A 19,000-nucleotide genomic window follows, 5' to 3' on the forward strand; every position below is an offset into this window, starting at 1 on the left:
ACATATATCTGGTCTATTCTTCTTTGAATTCATTTCAAATCTGTAATGTATGTTGTTTGCAATTGTTGGTTTTTTTCCCTCCCTGACTCAGTTAAATTTTAAATCCTCTAATAGTTCTTAAAAAACTGTTGATTTTCAACAAACAGGGAGATTTTAATGTATAGTATACAATGTCAAGGATAATATATTAACTTATTTGTTGTAATAGATATTTCATTTTCTTCTTTTTTTTTTTTTTTTTTTTTTTTACTTCTCTAGAGCCAAAATTTGTAGGTTCATATATGATCCCTGACAACGAAGACCGAGATGACAACAAGGTGTATTTCTTTTTTACTGAGAAGGCCCTGGAGGCAGAAAACAATGCCCATGCAATTTACAGCCGAGTGGGGCGAATCTGTGTGGTGAGGACTGTCTTTCTTTCTCACTGAGCTTGCTTATCTTAGAATTTACGGTCAGACCTTTGTTCACTTCATAGTGGGTTTCTATTTTGAAATATTTTCCAGTGTTCTTTCGGATTGCCTAAAATTGGCATTTACTATCTAATCTTTAGATTTCATATCTAGTGAAAGTTTTATCTGAAAACAGTTTTGCATTTTGTGTGATTTTTTCCCCCATTTTCAGAGCCATACTAAGAAGAAATGGCCTATAATTAGGCTGTACTTTCTTCTAACAAGTGTGAGCTCCACTTTTAAAAATGAATTTCACCAAAAAATTTTTAGTTTCTTTAATCCACACTCTAATTTACATAAGTATGTTTCAGCATTTCAGATGGTTGATTCTATAGGAAAATCATCTATGGTTTGTTGATATTCAGAGAAGTTGTTTTAATGAACATTCAAAACTAACTGAACTAGCAATGTATATTGAGAGACTGATAATAATATAGTAAATGCAAAGTAACTTCAATGTTTAAGAAGATACATAGAAATAAATTTAAGAGACTTATATATATTCACGTATGCTATAAATGTATATACAGGTATTGTGTGTATCTGTGTAAATGTATGTGCCTATACGTGTATGTGTGTGTGTTTGTATGTCAAGTCTTTTTTCTTAAAAGAAGAAAAATAAACGTCTGGTTCCCTATTTCTGAGATTAGCAAGAAAATAACAATAAAGGTTGTTATATCATCAAAGTTACTACTTTACTTAGGATAGCCTATTGTACTAACATTGTTTAATACCTGGAAACTATATTCAAAGGGCCAGAGTGAAAGTATACTGACAAAGCAGAATATGCAGACCTAAAAAAAAAGTTTATGGAGAATTGCATCTTTACTATTATTTAAGGATTATGTAAAAATTTCCACGTTAAATAAAAAAGCTATAACTCTTTCCATCTGCGTATTTACTAATTCAAAAGTTCTCTGGGTACCTTTTACTCCTTTTTGTTTTTCACAGAATGACGTAGGAGGACAGAGAATTCTGGTGAATAAGTGGAGCACTTTCCTGAAAGCTAGACTGGTTTGCTCAGTACCAGGAATGAATGGAATTGATACATACTTTGATGAATTAGGTAAATATTATTGGGAGAGTTAAAGTTTCCTCTTTGGTATATATGCTTCTCTGTATAACCCTCACTCTTGCTAGCACATATGGAAAACTTGCTTTCTTCAGTAATTGGCTTCAGTCTAACGCAGTGCTCTGTTCTTTTTATCTTGGCCAGATCCACAAGTAGGGGCAGAAGGGTTGCAGAAACACAAAGACCCTTCTCATTAGCTTAGAGTCAGTGCCTTGTGTTTCTTCCTTGAGGCTGAGCCCAAAGCTGCCTTGGACAATCAGCTGTCTCAGTCTGTTGTGATTTGGTCTTGGTTGCATGACTGTGTATGGAAATTTAAATCTTAAAATCTATAATGGGTTCTAAACTATCTTATGTCAATATATTTTCTTCACATGCAATAAGAGATAAACATACTAAGTAATATAATTCTTTAATTTTTCAGAGGATATATTTTTGCTGCACACCAGAGATCATAAGAATCCAGTGATATTTGGACTCTTTAACACTACCAGGTGAGAAATTTACATGGTCGATAAAAACATTATGAAACAAGGAGTTCCCTTTGTGGCTCAGCAGAAATGAACCTAACTAGTATCCATGAGGATGTAGGTTTGAGGCCTGGCCCTTCTAAATGAGTTAAGGATCTGGCGTTACCACAAGCTGTGGTATAGGTTGCAGACATGCTTTGGATCTGGCGTTGCTATGGCTGTGGTGTAGGCCAGCAGCTGTAGCTCCAATTTGACTCCTAGCCTGGGAATTTCCATATGCTGCATGTGTGGCCCTAAAAAGACTATATATATATATATATACACATATAAAACAAAAGACTATATATATATATATATATACATACATATAAAACAAAAGACTATATATATATATATATGAAACAAAAGATGCTTCACCCTATCACTGAGTATATGGTTGAAAATATTATCGACCAGTTTGTCATTCTCATTTTCTGTACTTTATAGGTCACCACTTTCTTTTCATTCTTCTGTGTTTGCAGTTGTACTTTGAGTTTTAAAGCCGTGATCTCAATCTGGATCCTGTTAGTTTTCATGTGAAATATCAGCATCTTTCTATACTCAGGATCCTAAGCTCTTCCCTCTCTGACCTACAACAAAATGATTTCTTTTCTCATATAGCTTTTAAGATACCAGTTCCATGCTGTAGAGTCCAAGGTCATTCTTTCAGTCATCATAGATAGTTTCCAAGTCAGACTTTCAAGGTTCACGATCAACTTTTCCCCACTCAGGATTAGAAGAGTTTCCTCTAAGTTCTCTTATGCTCTGCTTTTGATAAGATACATTGTCAGAATCCCAGTGTCTGCTTTTCGCATCACTGAGATTTTATTTTTTTCTCTTGCTTGACATTACTTTCTCTTACAACACTGATTTATACCAGTTTTTCCAGTATTTGTCAATAGCCATGAAATACTCCTTGATTCTTTAATCACAAAGCACCTGGATTACTTTCTAACTCTGGTTGTCCTGCTCTTAGAGAATATAAGTGGATTCTTATAAGCAGATTCTTAGAGAATATATATTTATGATTTGCCATGTTTAAAATTTAAATAAGCTGCTCAAGTTTAGGGCTTATGATCTAGTATTTGTCTCATTTATGTTTTTGTATTTTGTATCCCTTGATGAGTGCTGGAGAAATGAATCAGATATAATTTCATGTGTGTTGATAAGTCAATGAAAAAAAAATGTTATTAGAATCCGTTTTGGTTAAAAGTTTGTATTTATATATATATATACAATTTTATGAGTATCTTTCCAAATAAGGCAGAGTGGAGATGAGATGACTGGAATGAGATATAAAGAAGATACTTCAATTCTCTTGACAGGGACAGAATGGTATTAGTTCCTCGTTTGCATGGCATTGGACTTAAACTGTTACATAACCATGTATACCTTGTTTGCTTAGAGTCTCTCCACATAGTTTTGGTTCAGTTTTTCAGCAGGTAATTTCTTATGTTCACTTAACAAATAAATAAATAAATAAAGCTCTCTGGACAAGTATCCTGCTATTGTAAGGCGACCTTGTCTTCAACACAGAAACATGGAAACAATTTTGCTGTCAATTATTCCTTGATGCAAGAAGTAGTTAATGTAGATTGGTAGTTATCACAGTTTATGGAAAATCCCCGTTTTTCACACTTTATCCCTCCCTTAAACCAGAGATGGATTTATGAATTGTATGATAATTCCATGGCTTTATATGATAAATATAAGCTATGCAATAGTCAGTATAGTTTTTTTAATGGATTAGAATGATCAGTTTATAAACTGTTTTCCTAAATGAGAACATAATGAGTATGTCTGACATTTCAGACATTATTTTCTTCCATAATTTCAATTTTGACTGTTCAATTTATACATAAGTCTGCAAAAAAGGCTTCCCAGCTGTTACCTGACGTAACGGTTGATATCGTAGCATGTGATCAAAGTTTACTGCCACTTTAGTTTACCTCTGGTTTTCTTGGCATCGCAGGCATCTCCAATTGCTTCAAGGTGTGTTGTAAAACATGTAAATTGATGTCCTCAGACAGTAACCAAACTGCTGTTCTACAGGTGTCTCTGAATATAGGAAATGCTATAAAGAACTTTGCATTTTGCAGAGCACTTTCACAAACTATTTTAATACTCAAAGTAAGAGGCCAGGGAAGTGGACTATGCCATCATTCAGATTATGCCAGATTAAGAAATGGGGCTGGATCTTTAAAACAAATCTTTTAAAAATGCCCTTTGCAATCTTATTTTAAATGCCCCCAGTACAAGTTGCTGTAGGGAGTCAACTACTGCCTTTATTCTCACCAAGAGGAAATTTTTATTAAGGAAATAATTTCAATTGCTACTAGTTCTGGGGGTGAAGAATCTGAGTTTTATATAATTTAAGTCTTTTTCTCAAAATTAATCTGGTGCAGCCTAGTCATCTTTCCGCTGGAGCCCTGTTTTCAATGACCTGGAGGAAGGAACATACAGCAAGCTTATTAATGTGTGTGCAACCCCAAGCTCATGAAGGGAACAAAAATGTTTTTGAGATTTTAAATTCTCCTTCAAATCATAGACATTAAGAAAAATAATAGAATTTGAATAGAATCTATAGCAATATTCACAGCATGGTAGTTAGGAAAACACTGTCTACTCTGAAGAGAGGTCAACAAACAAGGAGATAAAACCTTAAAATGAATAACTCATCTTGGGAATGAAACTCTTTAAGTATTAAGGCCAACTCTTCCTTAATAAAAAATATAAAAATCCCATGTAAGATACAGCAATAGGGGGAGGGATGAACTGGAATTTGGGGGCTAGTAGATGCAGACTCTTATATATGGAAGTGTTGAGCAACAAGTTCCTTCTGTGTAGCACCAGGAGCTATAATTCGTTATCCTGAAATAAACTGTAATAGAAAAGAATATTAAAGAGACTGTACATAGATGTATAATGGAATCACTTTGTTGTACAGTAGAAATTAACACAACATTGTAAATCAACCCTACTTCAATTAAAAAAAATAATAAAGTTTTTAAAAAGTAAAGTGTGCAGCTGCTTTTGTGATCCTAACAATGTCATTTTCAATTTATTGTAATAAATAGGCAAAGAAATGGTAAGTTTTGTTATTTAGAATGTTACAATAGTTAATATGTTTATCCTATGCTTAAGAGATGTCAACTTTTTTACCCAGAAGATTCATCCTTATCTACATAGTCTGTAGGGTTTGACTAGGTGACTTTCTAGTCTGTTCCAGAATAGTAATTATCTTTTTTTTTCCAGTAATATATTTAGAGGGCATGCTATATGTGTCTATCACATGGCCGGCATCCGGGCAGCCTTTAACGGACCATATGCACATAAGGAAGGACCTGAATACCACTGGTCACTCTATGAAGGGAAAGTCCCTTATCCAAGGCCTGGTTCTGTAAGTTTAGACATTTAACAAAGTATTCTTATTGTTTAATGGCTCTTTTAGTACTATTTTTTTTGTTTGTTTAGATGCATCACAAAATTTGCATGAAACAGTTAAGAAATACTCTACCTAAAATATGCTTATTTACTTGCATTGTAAAGAAATATTACTGCTTATACCTAGAGACGTTTGCTTGTTGTTTAATGAGAAGAATATAATCTAAGATGGGCACATCTTAACATTGTAAAGTATATATTATTATTGGTAATTTGGCTAAGTAGCTCTAACTAAAATTTAACTTTTAATTTTTAAGGGTACTAGTGAATACAAAAACTTACAGTAAAATAAGCATCATGGTTCTTTCAGTCTCTTCAGAAGCATTAGTGCTACATATGGTTTTCAAGCAAGCAAATGTTACAATTTTGATATTCTAATATTTGAGTCAGACTCCAGGGCCCCTAAGCCAAACTTTCTTCCTACTCCTCACTTCATTATGTCAAGAGGAAGCTTTTTCTCAGCCTCTTCAGAATGACGAGCACCTCATTTGACATCCTTGCTGGTCTTCTAGAAAAAAAATGACAACACAGATGTGTTGCTGGAGTACAGGAAGTTCCGCCATTTGCCTCTGAACTGGTGCTACTAAGATTCTCCCTAACTAGCCCTTCAGACTTTGTGCTTTCAATTGTACATGCAAAGATGATGATGACGATGATTTTATATCATGTGTCCTATACACAACTAGGTTGGGAAAATGTAGCATCATTTTATCTGCTGCCCATGAAGAATAGACATTGAACTTGTCAGGCAAGTCACAGTCTACACTCTTATGAGCAGCTGGTGAAAACTCATCACTATGCTGATTCCACAAGTACTTGCAAGTCAAGTAGAAACCATTTTTGCAGAGCCAGAATCCAAAGTGGAAACAAACCTTAACCGCCTCCGTTAACAAGTGTAAGGCTTTACCATTTCACTCTCACTAGCTTAAAATTATTACTTCCAATAAGACATAAGGTCTATTTTATTTCACTCTATTGATTAAAATTACAATTTAAATGGAAAAAAAACCCACTCCTGTGGCTTCGCTGGAAATGCTTCTTGACACCGCATGGTATTAAAGGAGATTTGGCGGAAGTAACTGGTTACTGAACTGCTTCCAGACTGGTCCACAGTGTTTTCAATCATATATCATGAAAGTACACGCAAATGAAAAATCCATGCCAAATTAAGAAATATGGCCTGAATTTTTTTAAAGCAAACCATTAGAATACCCTCTTTATAGAACCTGATTACTAAACTAATGTGTTTATACTCTGAAGTGGAAACATTTTGTCAAGGTAATCATTGCAATTTCTGCTGTTTCAGAAGGAAAGTATGTGAAATGAGGGAGAACTTAATAATAAGCCTGAATTAACACAGTTAAAAGTATTCCAAAAAAGCAACTTTGGTGGTATTAAACAATTATTTTGAGAGGCAGTGATTTAAGAACTGAGATGTGTTACAGCAAATATTTCTGGTTTTCTCAATTTATTGTGTCTAATTCATACAAAAATAACATAAATTCATACAGATTGCAGTAGAGCAAAGAAGGTTTTTTTCCCCTTAATTAACCATGATGGAGTTTGAATTTGGTTTCTATGTTATAGCACAAAAATTATATACTCATTGAGACAGTTGGAACCATTACCAATCATATCATTCTGTCAATAATAGGAAAGCTACTTTGTATGGTTATGATTCTTAATTTGGGGGGAAGATTTAGCACAATAATGAGGTTCTTTGTTTTGCTATAAACAATATACTGTTTGCCTTTAAAATTTAATTTACATTGTGGAAAAAAAAATTTTAGAAACAGGTAAAATAATTGCAATATTTATACTGTTATACATTTTTATTAGCTCCAAACTATACCAGTATTAAATATACTTCACTTTTTAAAGATTTTGTGATTATCTGTATATTTCTAGTGCTGTATGTTTGAAATAATTCAGTTTCTGTATGCAATTTTTAATGCAGATTTTATTTCTGTAATAGAAAATGCATGGTTACTAAATATTGCTAAATGCAGAGTTGATTAATTGAATATACCCAGTTATCCTAATACTTTTCATAATTGAGTATAAATTTGCTCTTTAGGTTTAAGGTAAAAAAAAAAATTCTCTCATCCACATGTATTTCAGTGTGCCAGCAAAGTGAATGGAGGGAGGTACGGAACCACCAAAGACTATCCCGATGATGCTATTCGATTTGCAAGAAGCCATCCTCTTATGTACCAGCCCATAAAACCTGCCCATAAAAAACCAATACTGGTAAAAACAGATGGAAAATATAACCTGAAACAAATAGCAGTGGATCGAGTGGAAGCTGAGGATGGCCAGTATGATGTCTTGTTTATCGGGACAGGTAAAAAGATTAGAAAGTACTCAGAGACATTTAAATTGAACTTTAAAATCAATAACATTATTATATATATATTTAAAAAAACTATCAATAAAACTGTTGACCCATTGGCTCATTTGCAAACTGCTTGTCCATTGCACTGGAAGATAGGATTTGGGGCAGTTACAGCACATAATTCCTGATGCATTGTCAATACTTAATATATTTAAACAAACGAATCCATGTAGGAATAAATAATTGATGTTAATGAACAATGAATAAATATCGTTGGTTCCAAAAAGAGCTCATAGAGGAGGTAGGGTGCTAGAGCAAGTTTGGTTCTTCTGTTAGTACTCTAGGTCCACTGATAACCTTTGGCTGCTCATTAAGTCTTCAAGACTTTTCAGTCTTTATTTTTTTGTTGTTGTTGTTTTGTTTTGTTTTGTCTTTTTGCCATTTTCTTGGGCTGCTCCAGTGGCATTTGGAGGTTCCGAGGCTAGGGGTCTAATCAGAGCTGTAGCTGCCAGCCTACACCAGAGTCACAGCAACGCGAGATCTGAGCGGTGTCTGCAACCTACACCACAGCTCACGGCAATGCCAGATCCTTAACCCACTGAGCAAGGCCAGGGATCGAACCTGCAACCTTATGGTTCCTAGTCGAATTCGTTAACCACTGCGCCACATCGGGAACTCCAAGACTTTTCAGTCTTTAGATGAAGTTTAGGAAACTTCACCTAAATCTGTCATCACAACTATGCTTATCAGGCCCCATCAGAATTCAGCCATCTGTACCAAACAGGCCAAACATTACCCATGATGGAGATAAAATTTTACACCAAAGCCACAATATCTTACATTAATAACACAAAGTGAAAATTTCAAATAATTTTGTAATTTCAATTAATGCCGCACATCAGATATAGCTCCTAGAAGAGAACTTGGAATCTTTTAGCATCAGGGTAGTAGGTAGCAAATTCTGTCAAGTACTTTAAAATTATACAGTCATTTAAAAAGTCGTTACAATGAAAAATGATCACTTATTTTTTTATATACATCATAGTAATTGCTATAGCAGCTAGTAGTTAAAAGAGTAAGCATTCTATCATACATAACTTTAATCATTAGTGCATAATTCTAAAGAGACATTGCTTATTCCCAGATCAGGAGTTAGTCTATAGTATGAATATCAGTACTTGAGATTTTCCAGGCATACTTTTAAAGAACGCAAAGGTTTAACTAAAGAAATACTCAACTGATTTCCAGAAATTGATCTCTGGTATAGGATATGTTTTATTCATTTATTTTAGAAGGTTAATAGTGTGCTCTGCACTGTGGGTTTAAGATTAAAAGCATCAGATTTCTTTTAACAAAGTTAAAGTTACCTGGACATAAATTTACTTGTAGTGACATCCAACAGAGTTTTTAAAGAAAAGAATTTTGTAAGCAAGAGTAGTCATTGACAAAATCAATCATGGGGAAAAGTATGTTATTTTTAAGTGCCCTGGAAAGTAGAAGTCATGTATATTATGAGCCCAAGAATGTTTTCAGAAGTACTCTTTTGGTAGATTGATCAAAGCTATGTGAGAGAATTCCAGAAATATCAGATATACACTCAAGCTCTCATGTAACCTATGTTTAACATAAAGATGTCATTATATTGAACCACAGTTTTTCAGCACAAAAGAACATATTTGATAAATGTGTGTTGAGTACAACATTGGAAAATCCCACAAATGATAGTTATTTTCCTCAAAATTTATTGGCACATGCTTTAGTACTGTATAAATAGTGCTTATTGCAAAATCACTAGTTTCAAATTGATAATTTGAATTTCATCTTTACTTTTTACTTGATATAGTAATTGTGGGTGTTTACAATGGGTGCTTGGTATGCTAATTTTTATTTCTCTTAGTGTACAATACAGGTAATTGTTCTTAATTTATTTTAATCAGGTTTTATTAACCAATCACAAGGTTTTATAATTTTTAAACAATTTGCTTAAATACCTAGACATTCTCGGATCAGAACCTCCAAAGTGCTTTTTCTTTTCCCTAAGTTATTTCTAGTGCTACACCAAATTGAAATTCTTACAGGCAAATTAGTATCTTTTTAAATTTTTCATTGGAAAATACAAGCTCAGAATATCAGAAATAAGAAAATAAGGTAGAATTTTGAAATGTGAATATAAATGTATATAATTATTGATAATTATGGAATATAAGTGATTAGTGCAGGAGGCTTCATTATCTATTCTCTCAATAGTGTATACTTGAAATTTTTATTAAAAGTGTATATATCCAGATTTGGGGTAACTAGAGGTAAGAGCTGAGGTAAATGGACGAAGGTTGTCAAAGATACACACTTCCAGTTATAAAATAAATAAGTACTAAGAATATAATGTACACCATGATTAATGTAATTAACAGTTCTGTATGTTATATATGAAACTTTTTAGGAGAGTTAATCCTGAATTCTTATCACAAGGAAAGAAAATCTCCTTTTATTTTATATCTATATGAGATGATAGATGTTCACTGAACTTCTTGTGGTGATCATTTCATGATGTATTTAAGTCAGATTATTATGTTGTACACTTTAAACTTATATGTGCTGCATGTAAATTATATCTCATTAAAACTCAAAGGAGTTCCCGTTGTGGCTCGGCGGAAACGAATCTGACTGTCATCATGAGGACTCAGGGTCGATCCCTGGCCTCACTCAGTGGGTTAAGGATCCAGCGTTTCTGTGAGCTGTGGTGTTGGTCGCAGACGCGGCTTGGATCTCGCGTGTATGTGGCTGTGGCATAGGCCAGCAACTACAGCTCTGATTCAACCTCTAGCCTGGGAAGGAATCTCCATATGCCCTAAAAAGACCAAAACAAACAAACAAACAAAAAAAAACAAAACAAAAACAAAAAACCCTCAAAGGAAAAATAAAAGAGTGCTTATTTAGATATACTCTTCCTCTCTATCTATAGATTTCCATAGTGTTGCTTGGAATTTTCCCTAAGATTAAAGGTGTAGTTTTCTTACCAGGAAGGTAGCTGTAGGTAAAAAATTTTCTTTCATCATACATCACAGAAGAAGCTAGAATAATTTGCCATTCATCTTATCTTTCATTAATTCCAAAAGACTTTTTGATGTCTGAACCTTTAACTAGATTTTTGATCACATTATTAAAAAATAGTTATACATTATTTAGTTTTATTTTTTGGCCAGGTGCATCAGGTTAATTTTTTTGCTAATTGAAAATATGAATGTATAAGGAGTCAGATGGTTTTAACTAGCAGTGACTAAATGTTTTGTAATCTAGATTTTTAATTTTATTTGAATTCATAGTTTCTCCATGGTTTTTAATTCTTTGAGAACTAGATTGTGAAAAAGCTTCTAGTTTTTCTCTTCTCTTGTTCTCTTACAGATAATGGAATTGTGCTGAAAGTGATCACGATTTACAACCAAGAAACAGAGTCAATGGAAGAAGTGATTCTAGAAGAACTTCAGATATTCAAGGTATTTTTAGTAAAAAATATAGCCAAAATTTCTGTATTATAGACAATTGCGAAGGAGTTATAAGAGAAATATTATGTCAGTTTTTTTTTCTAACAGGTATATTGTGAATTCAGAGTGAATTTAAGTGACAAATGATTTAAAATTCTGACACATCTATTTGATTGTCATAGACTATTCAGATGAAGAGGCCAGTATTTACCATGTGTGAAAAGAATTTCATTATATGACCTCTGACATAAATAACACTTACCCCACAAATAAATTCTAGAATTGTTGTAACAATGTATCATCTTGAACAAATGCACTATGAATGCAGATAATGAAAAACTAGCACTGGGGGTTTCATATTGTAGACATTGTAGTGTGATAAGTACATTGCTCTTTTTATAGCATGTATTTATACAGAGAATTTGCTAAAAAAGAAAAATCCAAAATGATAATGGAAAGATTAGATATGATAGAAACAACTGTATACACACACATACAAATATTCACACACACAGGCATGCACACAGAGTATCAACAATTGTAACAGTAAGTCTTTGAAGTCACTGTGAACACTGAATTAGGAATCATTGCTTCAGGGGGAAGTGCAGGGCTTCTATGTGTCTCTAGTCAAAATACTTGTGAAACAATCAATACATAACCCCTTGTTTTATGTGTTTTTCTGTTTAAAGATACACACACACATATATGTGTGTGTATATATATATATGGCTACACCTGTGGCATATGAAAGTTTACAGGCTGGGATCGAATCAGAGCTGCAGCTGAGGCCTATGCCACTGCCACAGCAATTCCAGATCTGAGCCGCATCTGCAACCTATGTTGTAGCAGCTGCAGCTCACGGCAACACCAAATCCTTAACCCACTGAGTGAGGCCAGGGATCAAACCCGCATCCTCACTGACAGTATGTCAGATTCTTAACCCACTGTGCCACAACGGGAATGCTTATATTGTTGATTAACACCGAACTTAAATGCCAACAGTTCTACATCTCATGCCTGAACAAGGCTTATTTAACACATGTGTTTTCTTTGACCAACCCAAGCCAGGAAAGTGCTTACACTCTAAGCATACACATGTCTCTGAATAACTGTGAAACACCACCAGTATTGATATTCGTGTTACAAATAAATTCAGTAAGTAAGCAAATTTGCAAAAACACAACCCACAAATAATGAAAGTTGACTGTGTATATAGATAGGGAATGTATATGAAAATACTGTTATTGATGAAAAACAGTTGATTTCACCTTGGCTGTTCTGGAGATTAGATTTCCCATAGCCAAACGCAAAGTTAACCACATTCCCATCTCAACCAGGACAGTTGTGTTTTTGTTTATTTTGCATATTAGATCTCTGTAAGAGCTCATATTAACAGCATCCATCACAATGTCTTGTTAATATAAACCTTTAGGAAACATGGTTTGACTGTTCTGTAGCTTAAAATATTTTAAAAAATTTAACACAGAGGATTAAATTTTCTCTTTCAAAAAATAATTCTTTGAAGGGTAGTTATTCACAGAGTGGATGTCACCTGCCTATAGCTTCTCCACTTGCAGAATTGACTGCCTTTGTGGTGCTTTGTAAAGACACTCCAGTCTTAATCACCATCCCTAGAATTGTGCATAGACTCTCAAAACTATCCTGTAGATCATCCTTTCAAAGTTCTAAAGCAGTGAGGTTATGCATCTTGTTCAGGGCATTCTTGGTTCATGATGATTGACTATGATAATGTCAAGAGAAAATTATTTTGTTTAGGCCTAGGTTAAAACAATTAAAGCTCACATGGTTTATTGGCAATAAGACATATTCAAAGGCATAACTTTTACTTCTAATGGTTTCAACTTTCTTTATAAGAAAGAACCCTCTGACTTCATTATTTTATTTCAAGATGTTTGAGTTTCCAATGCATGAGTAATATTCAAATGCAAACACAAAAATTACAATTTAGAGACAAAATGTAAGCTGCTTAGATTAACCTCTACTTTTCTCATCTACATTTTTGTCCTACTCTATTAAAAATATTTTAAAAGAAAGATGTATTCAATTGTATTTTCCTTTCGATTTAGTAAAATGAAAGCTATAGACTGCTTGGCAGAGAGCCACTCACATACTTAATATGATTTCAGGTGATTTATAACCATAATCTTCTATATTTCTATATTTCTGTTCTTAAAAAGAAATCATTTTAAAATTTTTCAGGATCCAGTTCCTATTGTTTCTATGGAAATTTCATCAAAGAGAGTAAGTTGTGTGTGTGTTCTGTGTATTAGTTAAGGTTAAAGGATAGAAAGTTTAAATATATATGCTCTTTTATATTAACAAGTTTTAATAGAGTTTTATTCTGACAAAAATATATAGTGATTTATAGGTAATAGGTTTCTTCATTTTCTATTTTTTGAAAGGTAGACAAGAGTAGATTTACTTCTAAAACCATGATAGGACATTACTCCATGATATTTTTGCTAATATTTTTGCAAAAATAATAATCTTGCTGGTAATACAAAAAGTGTGCAATAAAACACAAACCTCCCTTCCACTTTTCTGGAAACAGTTCTTGATATAAATTTCCCCAGAAGTAGTTGTTACTTTTTACTTAACAACATAGCTTACAGTTTATTCCATATCATTCTATATATATGTAGATATATAGATATATCTACATCACTTTTCTAAATGTTGTAGGTCAGTGTGCACTGTTGTGGAGAATGGAAAACAGTATGAAAATTCCTAAAAAATTAGAAATAAAACTTCCATATGATCTAGTAGTACTACTTCTGGGTATTTATCCAAAGGAAACAAAAAACACTATCCCAAAAAGATACCTGCACCTCCATGTTCATTGAGAGATTACATATATAGCAAAGACATGGAAAGAAACTAAACGTGTGACCATCAGTGGATGACTGGATAAATAAAGTGTGTTTACACACACACACACGCACACATTCACTCACAGTGAAATATTCAGCCATAAAAAGGAAGGAAGTCCTGCCCTTCATGACAGTGGGATTGAATCCTGAGGGCATCATGCTAAATGAAGTAAGTCAGAGGAAGACAAATACCATATGATCTCATGGTAGATGAGAAATATTATAAAAATGCAACAACAAAAACAAGCTCATAGATACAGAGAACAGATTGGTGATTGCCAGAAGCACGGGGTGGACAAAATGGGTGAGATCATCAAAAGGTACAAACTTTTAGTTATAAAATAGATAAGTCCTAGTGATGTAATACACAGCATGGTGATTATAGTGAACAATACTGTATTGTGTATTTGAAAGCTACTAAGAGAGTAGATCTTACAGTTTTTAGATTTGTGTCATGTGATGAGGGATGTTCACTAGACTTATTGTGATCATTTCACAATATATGCAAATATCAAATTATCTTGTACAGCTGAAACCAATATAATGTTGTATGTCAATTATATCTCAATTAAAAATGCCAAAAAAGACCATTTATTTATCCAGTATCCTATTGGATGTTCCTATCGATCTTTTAAAAGACCTGCAATGTTAGAAGACAAAAGAGTCTTTCCACTTAGATAATGAATCAAAGAACAGTCAACTTCTTGAGATTTTTGTCAGTCTCACTCTAGCAGTTTTGTTACTCATGCATCCAAGTCTGTAGAAGTATTTTAGATCTTAGAGAAATGAAAGAATCAATGTTCCATTATCTGTCCTGAGTAACTGCCATCCTTTAAGTGACTATTCACTGAGGTGACATGTAGGAAAGTGAAAAGCTAGGTGTAATTGCTCGGTGAGAATTCTGTCCGTTTCTGCTAGAGGCCTCTTCTTTCCTTGATATCTCTAGCAACAGCTCTATGTTGGATCTGCTTCTGCCGTGGCCCAAGTCAGATTCCATCAGTGTGACATGTATGGAAGTGCTTGTGCTGACTGCTGCCTGGCTCGAGACCCTTACTGTGCCTGGGATGGCATATCCTGCTCCCGGTATTACCCAACAGGCACGCATGCAAAACGGTGAGTCAGTCTTCCATGGGCTCTTTCTTTATTTAGGAAGACCCTAACACTTCTTCTTCTTCTTCTTTTTTTTTTTTGTCTCTATCACTCTATACCCATTCTATGAAAATAACCATATTCTTTCTATTTAAATAAATCATCATAGTCCTATTTTGTTCATAAAATAAGCTTTGAAAATTTGATTTTTTTCCTGAAAATAACTCCCATCAAGTATGGTATAGAGAACAAACCGAGTCTGATGCTGGCGTTTTATTTTTCCTCTGGGTTCGAATCAGCTCTTCCCTTTCCTGAAACGTTAGCTGCAAGACATGAAACCAGTTTAGATAAACTTCAAATGTGGAAATGGCAAGCCACCCTGCATATGAAGAATTCAAAGACTTAAAAGGAAAATAAATAAACAAATTCTAAAATACATCCTGCATTTGCCCCATGTCCTCTCCACCAGCTGGTCTTCATTTATTTCATTTTGAAAGTGAATATTTTAACTCCTAGGCAAATGCATGACCTGTATAATTAATGAAATGTGTGATTTAATTCAACACAAATGAAAAGCACTTAAAGACCACCAAACTCTAATATCTGCAATTCAGTGAGGTCATTGCCACTTGTTAGAGAAGGTAAATCCTAGGATTCTTTGAATAAGAGATCTTAAGTTTTGAAGAATAAGGATCTTTTTTCACTCAAGTCATAAGAAATTGTGCATTCTTTGGGGAAATTATAAGGGAGAATATTTTTAGATTATAATGGGTGATTTTTCTCTTGATAAAAGCAATATAAAGCAAAAACAGAACTATATACAGTTTTCCTACTGAAAATCACTTCTTACTGATTTCATTTTCTCTTGCTCTTTCACTTGGGGCTACTAAAGAAACCTTTTTCAAAATATAATTTTATCCTATTTACTGTAGTTGTTATTTTCCTAAATTTACAAGTGTAGAGGAATCTTCTTGTGTGTGTGTGTGTGTGTCTTTTTGCTATTTCTTGGGCCGCTCCCGCGGTATATGGAGGTGTCCAGGCTAGGGGTCAAATCGGAGCTGCAGCCACGGGCCTACGCCAGAGCCACAGCAACACGGGATCCGAGCCGCGTCTGCAACGCACACCGCAGCTCATGGCAATGACGGATCCTTAACCCACTGAGCAAGGGCAGGGATCGAACCCGCAACCTCATGGTTCCTAGCCGGATTCGTTAACCACTGCGCCACAACGGGAACTCCTGGAATCTTATTTTTAAAAACTTAGTTGCTAATTGAAACTTTAGTTAATTTGAACTTACCTGTAAAAGATTCCAATGAATATTAAAAGATAGGATATATTAAGCAGATAGTAAAAATATGCTTTGAGAGGATATTTATGGAGTTCCTGTCATGGCTTAGTGGTTAATGGACCCGGCTAGTATCCATGAGGACTTGGGTTTGATCTCTGGCCTTGCTCAGTGGGTTAAGGATCCAGCATTTGCCATGAGCTGTGATGTTGGTTGCAGACTCAGCTCGGATTCCATGTTGCTGTGGTGTAGGCTGGTGGCTACAGCTTCGATTAGACCTGTAGCTTGGGAACCTCCATATGCCACGGGCGCGGCCCTAAAAAGACAAAAAAAAAAAAAAAAAGAGGGAAAGAGAGAGAGGATACTTATGACCTGAGCAACTTACCAACTGTATTAAAGAATTAACTTGAGGAGTTCCTGTCATGAGTCAGTGGTTAATGAACCCGACTAGCATCCATGAGGATGCAGGTCGATCCCTGGCCTTGCTCAGTAGGTTAAGGATCCTACTTTGGCGTGAGCTGTGGTGTAGGTCCCAGATGTGGCTTGGCATTGCTGTGGCTCTAGCATAGGCTGATGGCTACAGCTCCGATTGGACCCCTAGCCTGGGTCCTCCATATGCTGTGGGTGGGGCCCTAAAAAAAGACAAAAAGACAAATTTTTGTCTTGATTGATTTTGTAAAGAAAAGTTACAAAATTGATTTTGTAAAGAAAATTTATTAATTGAAAATATTGATTGATTTTGTAAAGAAAAGTTATTAATTGAAAGTATTGGTTTTTGATTGATTCACTCGTGAAGCCAATTACTGTACTATGTTTGAGAGATATGAAGAAACAATCAAGGGAGGTTCCATTGTGGCTCAGTGTAACAAACCTGACTAATATCCATGAGGATGCAGGTTTGATCTTTGGCCTCGCTCAGTGGGTTAAGGGTCTGGCCCTGCTGTGAGCTGTAGTATAGGTCGCAGATGTGGTCTGATCCTGCATTGCTGTGGCTGTGACATAGGCTAGTGGCTGCAGCTCCATTTCAACCCCTAGCCTGGAAACTTCCAAATGCTGAAGGCACAGCCCTAAAAAAAGAAGAAGGGGGAGAGGGAGGAGGAGAAGAAGAAGTAAAAAATAATCAAGGCCCCTATCTATTGGAAATCAGAACCTAAAGTGGAGAATGGAATTGTAAATAAGGATGGTGGTAGCTCACTACTGAGCGCTTAATATATACAAGGTCCTGGACTAAATGTAATACACATAATACATTATTCAATTCTCAAAATAACCCAGCCCTTGAGCTCAGTCTTGAAGGTGGAGATGTACAGAGATTCCAGTAAAAGGAAATTATTTATACAAAGGCACAAAATGTTCCTAGAAAATCATGGCGTTCCATAGGTTAGGAGTGAAGTACAACATCTAAGGGCAGAAAGGTAACTTCACCAAAAGTAATACAATTAATTATCCTATTGTTATTAATGACAATAAAAATGGTGAGAAGCCTTGCATTAAATGCTTATGAATAACAAGGTTTTGTATTATGCATGCAGCTGTAATAATGAATTTGAACTGAATAGTTTCCATAGCTAAATATTTCTTAGCATATGGTGCATCATGTAAGGATGTAGACCCACAAGTTTGTAATATAGTATTTGAAAGTGTGGACAAAAAGAGTTATTTAGAAAAAAATTAAGTAAATGAATGGGAAAAACATCACAGACAGGAAGGAGTGAGATGTGGGCATCAGGAGCCAAATTCATAAATGAGTTAGTCCAGCTCAGTGACATGTAACGGAGATCTTTGACTGGTGTCAGATCCTTTTGAACCATCACCCACCCCTGCAGGAGAACTTTTTGGATAAGTTCCAGCACATAAGGGAGAATAGTTTGCTTTTATAGCAGATCATTTTTTGCTTCAGACCTGACTAGCAGCAGAAATTGAAAACTGGTCATTAAAATAAATACTTTTCTGTTCACAGAGTGAAAATGAGTCAACAGAGGAAAAACATTAATTCACAATCCAAACCACTTGTTTAAATTAGCCTTCCAAAATACACTCTCATTTATAGAGCAAGGTCTTTTTTCTTCCTGTTTCTCTTGTATTTTGTCTCTTTCCAGCATTTTCTTTAAGTTTCCGAGAAGCAACAGGTATAAGAAAAATATGCGACTTTGAGAATAAAAGACAACTTTGCTTAACCTTGCTAAAACTCCTGGTCCAAATAAATTCTTTTCTCAATGCTGAAATAAAGAACAGCTATATTAGGATAGTATAAAAGGAACTAAATCCTTACTGGAGAATGTGATAATCTTTCTTTTAAATGCGTATTTCCAATAATTTTAAACAAAATTTTTGTTCAGTTATCCACAGTGCTTATCTAGAATTAGCTCATTGTTTTTCCCTTAATTTTCATATCACCTGTGGGGTAAATCTGAGACAATATCACTTCTGCAAGGTATAAACTATTT

General features: G+C 34.5%; 1 protein-coding gene across 2 annotated transcripts in view; it reads left to right on the top strand.

Moving 5' to 3' along the window:
• Positions 1-19,000, top strand: part of SEMA3E (semaphorin 3E) — a 258,897-nt gene that overhangs the window by 215,433 nt on the left and 24,464 nt on the right. For both annotated transcript variants that reach the window (XM_013979781.2, XM_003130220.6), the window contains exons 7-14: positions 259-401; positions 1,401-1,515; positions 1,943-2,012; positions 5,283-5,427; positions 7,593-7,815; positions 11,209-11,300; positions 13,509-13,550; positions 15,126-15,292. In XM_013979781.2, the coding sequence (XP_013835235.1) occupies positions 259-401; positions 1,401-1,515; positions 1,943-2,012; positions 5,283-5,427; positions 7,593-7,815; positions 11,209-11,300; positions 13,509-13,550; positions 15,126-15,292 (997 nt within the window). The remainder of the gene's footprint in view (positions 1-258; positions 402-1,400; positions 1,516-1,942; positions 2,013-5,282; positions 5,428-7,592; positions 7,816-11,208; positions 11,301-13,508; positions 13,551-15,125; positions 15,293-19,000) is intronic.

Source organism: Sus scrofa, chromosome 9 (genome assembly GCF_000003025.6).
Source record: "Sus scrofa isolate TJ Tabasco breed Duroc chromosome 9, Sscrofa11.1, whole genome shotgun sequence".
Taxonomy (NCBI): domain Eukaryota; kingdom Metazoa; phylum Chordata; class Mammalia; order Artiodactyla; family Suidae; genus Sus; species Sus scrofa.